Genomic DNA, 13,041 nt, shown 5'->3' on the forward strand with positions numbered 1-13,041 from the left:
CACTGGGGTATGCACAGACACACTGCAGTTCTGCAGCCCCTTGCTCACACCCAGTGGGACTGGGATCAACCTGAATTAGAGAAGATCAAGTGAGTCTCAAGTTGTCCGTGAAGGACCACTTGAGTCCCTCCCTACTTTAGGTTTCTATTAGTGCAGAATCCCAGTGTGGACTTGCCCAAGTTGATGAGCAACAGATTTGTATTTACTGTTAACAGCTGTTCTCCTAAATGAAACTCCCTGCTAGCTGATGCTACTAAACACATTTGCTGCACTGCTCTGCCAGCCAGTCCACTGGGTGCTATAGAGCCTCACCACAATTAGGAAGGAATCAGCAGGTTCCTTCCAAAGAAGAAAGGTTTAATGGATTATTTTCTTTCACCCGTTACCTAAAAAACAAAGCAACTTTTTCATTGTTCCTTCTTCTGAAATAACTGCATGGTGCAGCAGGCCAGGATGAGCCTACAACTCAAGCTCACTGGCGAAAACCCCTGCTCAGCCAGACTTTTCCAAACATAACTCTCCTTAGTATATTCACACATGAAATCTCTAAGCCTATTCCCCACCCCTCAAATATCCCAACAGCTTTCTAAAGAAATGGAATTATGTCTCACTTATGCACAAAGCTCCTCTTTCCTTTCCTACCTTCTCTTGGAAGTAAGAGATGGGGTTTGCAATAGATGTAGCCCTCTCTTTCCTGCTCACCAGAAGATGTCAGCAATGAGCCCTCTAAGTCCTCAAGGACTGTGGACACTACAGCTCACAAAAAGAATCAAAATGTAGGGCATTTTCTAAGGCAGCAGATGATACTTAGAAAGAGATGTGTGAGAACTCACTACCTGAAGCTCTGTCTCAACTGCTGGACAATTTGATTTCTTCCCACACCACCTGACTTCTGGGAAATTCTCTGCCTTTTTGTTCAGAGCAAAAAAGTATATAAAAAACAAAGTCACAGGGCATTTATTTTCCTTAGTTTCATTTTTTCTTGATAGAAAATAGATTTTCCAGATTTTGGGGGGAAAAAAACCAACAAGCAGAACTACAAATGCTGCAAATGCACTAGGCAGAGAATCAACTTGATCTTGCTACAAGCTACAAAAATTACCTCACAGTCTTTGAGTTATTTACTGAGGACTCACTGTGGACCAGAACATACAATGAATACAGTTATGCTGTGGTGACATTTGTACATATAGGCAACTATTTAAGCAGATAGCCAAGGATTTACACATATTTGAGTAAAATAAGTCAGAGAGACTCACCTTAGGTTCATATTGAATATTAACATCTTTGCTTATTAAATGTTTTGAACTGTCTTTCCTCTGTGCCGGATCTAATAGCTTGTTAAAAAGTGTATTTTAAGACAAAGAGATTTAATGTAATTTCTATTAGATTGCTAGAAAAATTATAATCAATAAGAATAAACAAAGTTGACACCCTCTAGTCTTGTGGCAGGTGTGCTAATTCAGTTACAGAAGTTTATATCAGAAAACCAGTGTACATGTTTTTATAGTGTTCAATGTAAACAGTACATCATTAAATAATTTCCAATTAATAGACCTTTTAATTCTGTAGTATCAACACTGTCTTGCAAATAGTTTTATAGCTGCTGAACATAAGCAGTATTTAATCTCTCATGCTGTAATAAAACATTAAGATAACCACTGAGACACTTCTTAAAGATGTATTGCAGTGTCAAAAAGAAGTGGGCACCATTAAAAGAACTGGTTCTCACTTTATAAATCTGAATTTCCCAACCTGAAAAAGCCAATGAAAACAAAACAGGAATTATAAAACAGTATTTTTTTTGAATCACCCTTTTCAGCAGGCCTTACAAAAATGTCTGAGTCTCTACTATGCTAGATCATTTCTTGCAGATGGCAACATCTGAGGCATCATCCATTTGGCAGCTGTGCAAAATAATAAGTGTGCTGGTCTTCACTTTAGGAGGCATTCCAGAATCCAAGTAGCAGAACTAACGTGTACAACTATAACTTTTAACTATACAGTGTGTGTTTTACCAAAATTCATGTGAGCCCACGGTATTTTTACTTACATCTCTGTATCCATGGGGAATAGTGCCTGAAATATCAGCAAAAGGAATCACACATCCAGCTGGACAATACTTACTGGAAGAGAACAAAGTATTGAGTCAAGATACCCATGCATCTACCACTCTTATAATGTTATAAAATAGGCATGCTATGGTTTTGATTTATAATACAATGTTATCATTCATGTATCACTCCATGAGGATATATCCTAATTGAAGGCATAACAAATCAGACAGAAAAAAAATACTCAGGGAGAGAAATACTTAACAGGAGAACATTTGAAAAAGTTTAAGAAAATTCTCAGCTGAAACTACAGTTCCAGGTCTCATAATAAATTACTGAAGTCAGCATTTTATAATATAAATACTTCATGGCTTCTGTAAACTGAAAGTCATATAAATACCAGTATTAAAGAATTATATTTTATAAATTAGACCTGCATATCTATTTGGTTTGCATACTTAAATAATGTATCTGGAAAGTACAGTTATTTTATAATAGCTCCTGGCAATGTTCTCATCATCAAAAACTCACCAATTTCAGTTCATACCACAAGCTCATGGAAAGCAAGAGGCAAGACATCTGCACCTCTGATGCAAGCCCCTCTCCATGTTTTAGTGCCATTTCATACTGCACATAAACTGTATTAAATCTATTACAACTATTAAGTTAGAGATTTATCAGTGAACTGGAATAAACTATTAACATTTTCACTGAAGTTCAACACAAGTTGAAGCAACTTTGCAGGTACCACAAAACTGCTGTGATTCAGAGACTTCCACACATGTTGAATAAGGCTAGAACCTTTAATTAGAGCCCTATTTTGGAATTTGGGAAAATGGAAGAGAAAGGCAAGTGTTACACTTTGAAATCTAGTGCAAATCAATGAGGTTCTACTGTATACTGCTTGTAAATAGTAAAAATGATAGAGGAAGAAAGAGTAGAAAGAAGAGTGCAAATGTCAAAATTATTCAGCTTTATCTCTAACTGGTTTGCTTTTAAGTTCTCTGGACAGCCAATTTTCAAACTGCATCAGGTACAAATAACAGAGTCAAGTAAAAACATTAAAATTATTTCATTGAACAGACTGGGGGGAAACAAGTAAAATCAGTCTTACTTGAATTCTGGTTCAGAAAAGTGACTTGCATTTTCTAAACAGGTAATTAGGTCTGGAAAGAAAAAGTGTTAGATCAAGAGGATGATAAAGACAACAAGTTTGAGTATGCTTTCCAAAGTGCACAAAAATACACATTTCAGCTTCTGTGGCTTAACAAAAATGCTCAGAATGGAAAAAAAAACCAAAAAAACAGGGTCCTAGTACGTTTTCTTGCAACAGATTTTGTATTACAGTAGAACATGGATAATTTTTCTAACTAGTGGGAAATCTACTGAGAATGTAACATAGACAGAAACACTACATTCATTTTTTGTGCAGATTAATTTTAATTTATAGCTGTACATCAGATAACCTGAAAAAATTCAGACAAATACATTATTTTCACAAATTAATCAGCTAATTAAACAGGCCTGTGTTTTCATTTAGGAGTCTTACTGTACTAAAACCAGGAAGCACAGGGAACAGAGTGCCATGTTACTGGCATCCATAACTGATATATCAAATTTTGTGTTCAGTCTGCTACGTATCACCACGTATAGTCCAAAATACAGAGAGAAAAGCACCAGAAAAACCATAACATTCGAACTGAAAAATAGAACTCTTTATGTGCTCTTTTAGAATTACTTTAGAAAGGGTTTTCTCAATCCTCTTGCCTCGTGATGCAGTTGCCAGCAATCTTTCATTTTGTTGAGGACCATGTATGTCAGCATCACAACAAGTGTAAGGAGACACAAAATAAATACAGCAGCCTCCCTCAGAGGTTACAATAACCAAAAATATGAAAAAAGAAAAAAAAGGAAGAAGTGATAAAAAAAAATAGTCAGGAAATTATGTAATTGAAGATTTGAGGGAGTATGGGGTATTGTTACTGGAATAAATTTTTCTATGAGGTTAGTCAGTATAAAATATATGCAGGTCAATAAGAATTTTGTTAGTTATCTGCCACTTTGATTGCTACCTGAAAAAAATGCATTTCATCCCTTATCGAAAGCAGCTCTTTTATTTGTAACAGCTGTGTCTCTTACCTTGCTATTCAGGACAAACTTTGCTATAATTTCTTTTAAAATACTGTAACTTAAATAGCAACTAAATAGTCCAATTTCCTACACAGACATATGAGAAAGATCGTATTGAAAGTCTTCCTTTTTAGAAGTTTACTTGTAAGAACTCAGGAATAAATAAATTACTTCTATGTTTTTACTAGGCAGCTCTAATTTACCAGCAAAGAAAAACTGCCCAATAATTATAAATACCTGATTTGTCAGTAGTTGAATAAGCTGCAAGAAATCCACGTCCAGAAGTGTGTGTTCCACTCATGAACTGTACTGTGACTTCATTACCCTTTGAAGTTATTAAACCATCCATCTGAAAGTCAAATCCACAGTATTTTCCTACAGAGAAGAGGAAGAGAACAGATATGGACCAAATAGCTTAATTAAGCACCTTTTTTCATGTGCAGTGTGAACTCAGATTACTTCTGGTGTATATTAGAAAACAAATAAAAGCGTATAAGAGCAAATAATGTAGTCAGTGCTCATTTAAAGCAAATGGCAGAGTATATATACCAGATTTATTTTGCCACTGTCAATGAGGGAGAGCCTCTCACACCCTTAACACTTGTGACTTTAACACTTAACATATGAGACTTTATCCCATCCATCTCTAGCCATGCTTAACCCCCAGTCAGTTCTCCACAGACCATGAGATATCTGTTAAGGAAAGGATCAAGTTAGGGCAACAAAAATCATCTACAGAAGCAGAAGAGAGTGCTGTTAGGACACTTCTCCCTTAACTGTTTCATGTTTTCTATCAACTACTTTTCTTAATTTTGGACAATAGCAGGCACGATTCACATGAATCAGCATTAATATACAAGCATGTGTTGGTTTCTCTTTTGCTCCACCTATAAAAACTAACAGAGGTTCTGCATCTGGATACTTCTCTTAACATCTAAGATGACCAAACCCAATACATTTTAAACTGAGATGCTGAAGTCTGCAAGTGCTGACAATATTTGCCCTAGGAACTCTTAGAGTTACTACCAAATGACATTACCTGGATGAATGGCTGCTAAACAGACTCAAGGCAAAATGGAATTCACCAGTCCTACTAACTAGAAACTTAAATAAAATACTAATCAGTTTATTAACCTGTTAAGAAAAAACAAATACCATCTGTTCTATAGGCCCCTTGATCACTGGATATTGTAAACCATTTAAACTGCAGTGCATAAGCAAAGTAGACAGTCAACAGCAGCAAATTACACCACATGCATTTCCATTCATTTATTTGCTTTCTTGATACTAAGAATGTTATCATATTGCAAAACAGCAAAAAAAGAATTAAGACTTGCTTCTCAGCTAAACAGAAATTACAAAACTAAAATAGAGGGAGTGGAATAACACTGCCCTGCAGGAATGTTTCTTAACAGATAAATACAAAACGAATATAATACAATTGTATTAAGTATGGCAAATTCCCTTAGAAAGTGAACTGCAGTCTCAAATGCTAATAAAATAAACAAAATTAAATTATAAATTCCTATCATCATTCACAGCTTTCTAAATGTTGCTTATTCAGGTATTTCTTGAAAACAGCAAGGGTATTTTCTAATTAAAACAAGAAAATATATTTTACAATACTTCAATTAAACTTAAAATACCATACAAATATAACCTTACCTCAAATTGCTACTTCAGTTGGTTATCAGCAAGACGTACAAAGGAATAAGCTTGCTTTCACTGAGGCCCCACACTGACCTTATTTTTTTTTCTTGCTCTTAAGTGATGTTTCAATTACTAATTACATTCATTATGATGAACTGCATCATTTTTCCAACTACTACTTTCCAGTCCCTCTTTTAAGTTTTGTTTTCAGCTACTGAGATCTTGTTACATGGTTGATCAGGACACACCTCCTCTCAGGGTAGGTCAGACTGTCCTCAAGAAAACATTTATCCATTTCTCTGATTAAATGCACAGGGCAAGACATTTAAATCTAGCTTGGATAAACTATCTAGAGCTGCTTGCACCATGGAGATACTGCCTTTGACAAACTGTAGACTTAATGATTACTCATGGCAAGATGCACTTTTGAAGCTATATAGCATTTTTCTAACTCTTCTCTGGCCTCTTGCTAGATTTTTAGCAACCTTTGTAAAAAACTGGAACTAGAAACAGGTGTCACTGCTGTGACACCTCTGTCAATGGCATATGCAAAGATGTAACGTTACTATTTTGTCTGTACTTAAGCACTGAAGGACCCCGAGTGAGGGAATTCTCGTGGTAGCTTACCTTCCCTGCTCCTGCAGAGCTGGGCTTATATTGCATCTATTAAATAAGTACATCTGACACACAGTGACTGACAAACTTAAAGGCAAGAATTTAAATCTTCTTTTGATTTATTGATAAATATTCAAAAGGCTTGGCATGAGAACTAGTCCTGAAAAGCTTCAGTAGAAACCTCTCTTTACCAATGAACTAACCCGCTAACCATTTTTTAATCTAATTAACCAATTTTTTAGTCATTTTGGGTAGGTTTCATTGACTTGCAGATTTTACATAATACAAATATTTTAATGTTAGACCAAGCTAGAATTCTTGAATAGAAAAATTTAGGAAAAATCCAGATTTCTCCCAGACAAATTCAGGTCACCGTTTAATCCCTCCAGCATCCACTGCTTCAAACGTGAACATTCAAGAACGTGCGTAATCTGTATCTGCCACTGTTAATGTCACTGTTGGTTCTGTGAGTTAATTTATTAAGAGCAGAACAAGACACATTTGCTCAACATACTGTGCTACTACACCAGCTGGGGACAGCTGAAAGTCAAGAGAAACAAATGAAGTAGAAAATTTACTCAAGCCCATTAAGTCACTTGTAAAAGTGAGTAATAGACTTTCGAGAACTGGACGTTCCTTGCCATTTAAGGACTTCAGCGCTTCCTATTTTAGCCCAAGCCTGGCTCAACAGCTCCAAGCACACTTATTTTCACACACACTTAACTAGGTAACAGATGGAAAAGAAGGTTAACAGAGCTAACATTCCACTAGCCTTTTTATAAAAAGAATCAATTCAGTGGGATCAGCATTTGAAAAGCATAAAAACAACCTTGGCGAACTGAATCTTTTTTCTTTCTCTCTCCCTCTATATTAAAGCTTCAAGAAAGAAAATAAAATTAATCTGCATAATAACAACAAATTTTAGTGAAGAAAGAATGACAATTTTGACTTTTATGCAAAGTAACCACAAGGGTCTGAAAGTCCTGTATGTACCTAGATGTAGATGGCATCACACCGATATTTGGGGGAAAAAAAACCAAAACCAAAAAAACTCAACTCTGCCTTATAGTAATGAAATTTAATTTGTCCTCTTAAACAAGATAAAATTTATACTATGGGTATTACCAGAAAAGAGAGAATATTTGAACTACAGAACTATTGAAGCCTGGCATCTATTAACACTACTGACATAAACAGCTCAAATCAGAGTTATTTCATATAAAAAGAAAGGCATTTCAGGTAAGACATATATATACTTTTTTTTCCTTTCTTTTCCATTTTTTTTTTAAATTCAGATCCTCATAGTTTTGAAATTCCCACTTCTTACAAGAACTTTGCTAGCAACTGGGATATGTCTGAGAAAAAAACCAAAACAACATTACAGTGGGGTTTCCTTTGAGAATATGAAGAATCAAAGATTATTACAGGATTTGTATTACATTTCCTATCTAATTGTTGTATGCATGCACAAAAGGTAGGATGTTGCCATTATCCATCACTTTTTCAGTACATCTTTAGAATCTAGGAATTGTGTGAAGGCAGACATTTACATATGCTTTAATAATTGTCAACAAAATGCAAGAACTTAATAATTACTGTAAGAATACTCTGATATTCCAAACACAGAGGTCATTTGCTGAGGCTCAGTGGTAAGCACACTTAAACCGAGGATGCCACCAGAGAAAGGAACAATCCAACTACCATTTTCTTTACTGCTTTTATACAGTTTTTATACAGTTCCAGATGCACCTGTCCTCCACTCCTGTACAGCATACAGGAGAAACTTCCCTTAGCTGTGCTTTCTAGCAGTACTGTATCAGTAATTCATTTAATAAAACCGATCCCTGAGGGCTGTTTTTGCACTTTGGTGAGGTACACACAGCACTCCTGAAAGTTTTGCAGGGTTCCTTTGATACAAAGCTCAGGAAAAACACTGCTTACAGAACTACTAGAATTCCTTTCTTTACCTTCTTTGATATTCCTGTAAATAATAAACACTTCTTTTCATCACTTCTCAGAAGACTCAAAATCCAAACTGTACAAAGCAGTGAATTTATTCAGGCGAGGCTTACCCTGCCCAATATCCAGCAGAACAATAACAGTGTTCTAGTGCTATAAAAAACCAACCAAACAAACAACCTTACTAATGCTTTACTGTACTGTAGTTACTCTATGCACAGAGAAGGTAAAAAGGGAGAAATTTTAAAGGTAACAAAATTACCAACAGTATCTTCCAAGCTCTAAGTAAGACAATGGCTTTCAAACACCAATAATAAAACCTCCTACCTATCTCTGTCCTGGTGGGGCCAATCCCATTGTGAACTCTTAAGTAACTGGAATGACAGGAATCTGAGTCATCAATATCAAAATCACCAAATTTGAGCTGAACTCGCTGCCCAGGCTTCACACGAATTTCCCATTCACAGACTGTACTGTTTGGAGAGGTCTGTGGGTAGTTTATCGAAGCAAGAGTTCCACTTTCAGGACCCAGAACAGTGTGTCCACATGCATCACCTACAAAAGAACAAAAATAAATCAGATACATGCACTTATATTCAAAGTTTCACCAGTGTTTTAGTCATCCTGGTTCTTAGCATTGTATGAATTCTGTTGGGGTTTTAACCCAACAATTTAAAGTTCTGTTGGGTTTTTAACTATTATCTGTTGGGATTTAACTATTTAACTATTAATATTATGGCATGGAAATTCCAGGGTAAGCTGCATGCAGATAAAACAGCACTTGTGAGCAAAATACCATGCAACCAATGTTGCATAATGTTTAGCTTCTCATGATAGGTGACCAGAGAGCTGCTACAACTTCTTCCATGAGATTAGAATTCATCCAGAATGACTGAAGCAAATGCAGACAGTACAGAAAGTGTCACTGCTATTCCACTGTCTCTCAAGACCTATGTGCAGAAGAAAACAGATTCTGAAAAGGAAGGGAAAAACACACCAATAAAATAAGAGCCCACCAGTTTTACTGTTATTACAGTATTCACAACATGATGAGAAAGAACAGAAGTGGAAAGACAATGGACAGCAAATACTCTAATGAAACCAACTACCAGGTCTAAAGATTAAACTGCTAGTGCATTGTTTTCTACTCTACCAGTTTCAATGCTGTAAATAATTCTTCTAGTTCTTTAAAGAACACGCTCAAATTTTTTCTAGATTTCTACAACAAATTGTTGTGACTCCAACTTAGAGCCCTCTACCTAACATTTAAGTATTTATATCAAGCAACAGATGTCCCATTATCAAGTGGAAAAAATACAAAGAGCAAAGTGAAAAATCTGCTTACTCAACACCTAGACGTGAACTATAGTACATGAACATATGCAGCACGAGAAGTGTAAGAATTTGTGTGTTGATTTTGGAAATAAGAATGTTCTTTAAGTAACGTCCACCATCACTGGCTATCAAGTGTCAAGATAAAGTATCTGCAGAATCATTAAATGTTAGGGGTTGGAGGGGCCCTTGAAAGATCATTGAGTCCAACCCTCCTGCCAGAGCAGAATCACCTCATGTAGGTCACACAGAACACACACAGATGGGTTTGGAATGTCTCCAGAGAAGGAGACTCCACAACTTCACTGGGCAGCCTGTGCCAGTTCTCTGTCAAGCCCACATTGACAAAGCTTCTCCTTATGTTCACATGGAATCTCATATTACCCCTTGTCCTATCATTGGTCATCACAGAGAAGAGCCTGGCTCTGTCCTCCTAACACTCACCCTTTACATATTGCTAAGCATTAATAAGGTCACCCCTCAGTCTCCTCCAAGCTACAGAGACTCAGCTCCTTCAGCCTTTCCTCAGATGTTTGACTCCCTTAATCATCTTTTTACCTCTGTGCTGGACTCTCTCAAGCAGTTCCCTGTCCTTGAACTATTGCTGAGCACAATGACATAAGTACCACAAAATAGGCCTCATAATATCTGTGATTTATTTCTGTTCACACTGCAGGCCTAAAAGCCTATTTAGTCCCATGAAAGGTGTAGGCCAAAACCAATATTATCATTTTCACAATTTGACACTAGAAGGTCCAGAGATCTTTTGGGAGAGATCCATACATGTTATATTAACAGCAGTCAGGACCTTTCAGGATCATGAACAAGGTAATGAAAGCAAAAATAGGAAAGACAAAAATCAGATTTAGAGATGCTGCTAAAAAATGTCTTCAATACCAATTCCAATACATTTTCTACCTCCAGGTTCATCATACCCTTAAGAATTCATACCTACATTCATTCCTACCAAGTGATTATGACAGATTTAAAAAGTATGTCAAGATTTCACACTCTTGAAATTCACATTATCAACATCATTTTTATTGACAGATTTCTGTTTTGACAGCTAAAAGTGTCTGTCTGAAAGCGTTTTGTATTACACACTAATATGTAATGTATGGCTTGAAGTTCAGATGGAGACCAGTGATAAGTGGTGTCCCTCAGGATTCCCTGCTGGGACCTGTCCTGTTTAACATTTTTATCAACACAGACAGCAAGTTTGCAGATGACACCAAGCTGAGTGGTGCTGTTGAAAAGCCAGAGGGAGAAGATGTCATCCAGAAAGACCTGGGCAAACCAGGTAGGTGTGCCCAGGTGAACTTCAGGATGTTAAACAGGACCACATGCAGCATCCTGCACCCTCCACTATCTGAACATGAGCCAGCAGTGTGCCCAGGTGGCCAAGAAGGCCAATGGCATCCTGGCCTGTATCAGGAACAGAGTGGCCAGCAGGTCCAGGGAAGTGATTCTGCCCCTGTACTCAGAGCTGGTGAGGCCACACCTCGAGTCCTGTGTCCAGTTCTGGGCCCCTCAGTTCAGGAAGGAGATTGAGGTGCTGGAGCAGGTCCAAAGGAGGGCAACCAGGCTGGTGAAAGGACTCAAGCACAGATCCTATGAGGAGAGGCTGAGGGAGCTGGGGGTGTTCAGCCTGGAGAAGAGGAGGCTCAGAAGAGACCTCATCACTCTCTACAACTCCCTGAAAGGAGGTTGTAGCCAGGGGGGGGTTGGTCTCTTTTCCCCGGCAACTCTCAGCAAGACAAGAGGGTACAGGAGGTCTCAAGTTGTGCCGGGGGAGGTTTAGGTTGGACATTAGAAAGAATTTCTTTACTGAGAGGGTGATCAAGCATTGGAATGGGCTGCCCAGGGAAGTAGTGGATTCTCCATCCCTGGAGATATTTAAAAAGAGACTGGATGTGGCACTCAGTGCCATGGTCTGGTAACTGCAGCAGTAGTGGATCAAGGGTTGGACTTGATGATCTCTGAGGTCCCTTCCAACCCAGCCGATTCTATGATTCTATGATCTGCGGAAGGATGGGGTGTTAAAAAGCAGCCCTGCAGAAAAGGACAGGGGATTGCTGGTGGATGAAAAGCTGGACATGAGCCAACAGTGTACACTTGCAGCCCAAAAGGAAACCACATCCTCAGCTGCATCAAAAGAAGCATGGCCAGCAGATCAAAAGGGGTCTTCCCACTTTGCTCTGCTCAGCTAAGACCTCACCCGGAGCACTGCATTGAGCTCTGGAGCCCTCAGTACAGGAAGGACATGGCACTGGCTGAGTGGGTTACCTCGTATGTTTAGTAGAGGAACTGCAACTAAATTTCACACAAGGCTGAAGGGTAAATCCAATGCACTTAAGTGACATGTGAAAATTAAACTGTGGTACTTAACTAGGTGTGATTAACACGGTTTTTTGCAAAAGCACCTCATTTATAGTAACAAAATCTACTCTCTACAGTCCAAGCACACTGTAAGACAGCTGTATGTTCTAAAAGCTGAAGTACTGCTGGTATATACAGAACCACAGGCAGATGCAAACTGCAGCTTTTTTTCTTGCTAACAGTCTTGAATCAAAATTATGCATCTTCTTTTGGAAAAGGTAACTGCAATATCTGTTTCAGTAAAATAAAAAGTTCTATTTTTAAAGCTCTTGTTTGACCATGGTTTTCTTCATCCAACTTTAGCAATTTGCTTTAAAACACTTTATTCCATCCTATGAAAAATATTATTTCCATTTGGGTGACAGCTGATAAATTACTTCCCCAAATTACTGTTGTTCTAATACATGAAACACAATTGACCAGTGTTACAAAGAGGTAACTTAAACAGTATGTTTTGCATGTAATTTTAATCCTGGTTTCTTTCCAAAGGCTTGTTATAAACCTAAGAACAAGTGAAAGATTTATCATTCAAAACCTGCATGAACGCAGTTTATTAGTTAGTAAACATTTATATGTCAGATTCCTTACTAGTACAAATCACTTAACAGTCAAGAAAAATAAGATTCCTTTGCTAGTAAACTGGCTTTTTGCAAGCAAGTATTCACACACATTACAAAATACATGGAACTTATTAACAATAAAAACAACAAATATATACTGGGTCTCTATTCATGGTGATATGGCCAGTATTTCAAAACCCTTCATACCACAGACATATAAAATTAATTTTCAGCATAGCTAGCAATCAGTTTTAGGTACCGTGCTAAATAAAAAAAAAAAGCAAGCCAGTTAACCAGTTCTGTGCTTTTCCTACCCTGTGACAAGGGTAACTTAATTGTTTAAAGACTGAGAATATTAGACA

The 13,041-nt window shown here is 37.4% G+C and overlaps 1 protein-coding gene across 1 annotated transcript in view; it reads right to left on the reverse strand.

Annotated features, from left to right (window-relative positions):
- The window catches only part of DCBLD2 (discoidin, CUB and LCCL domain containing 2), a 45,130-nt gene that overhangs the window by 18,950 nt on the left and 13,139 nt on the right, over positions 1–13,041 (reverse strand). The window contains exons 2-5 of the mRNA XM_071758716.1: positions 8,736–8,963; positions 4,422–4,559; positions 3,169–3,220; positions 2,054–2,126 (exon numbers count right to left, since the gene is read on the reverse strand). Of these exons, the coding sequence (XP_071614817.1) occupies positions 2,054–2,126; positions 3,169–3,220; positions 4,422–4,559; positions 8,736–8,963 (491 nt within the window). The remainder of the gene's footprint in view (positions 1–2,053; positions 2,127–3,168; positions 3,221–4,421; positions 4,560–8,735; positions 8,964–13,041) is intronic.

Source organism: Heliangelus exortis, chromosome 1 (genome assembly GCF_036169615.1).
Source record: "Heliangelus exortis chromosome 1, bHelExo1.hap1, whole genome shotgun sequence".
In the NCBI taxonomy this organism is placed as follows: Eukaryota; Metazoa; Chordata; class Aves; order Apodiformes; family Trochilidae; genus Heliangelus; species Heliangelus exortis.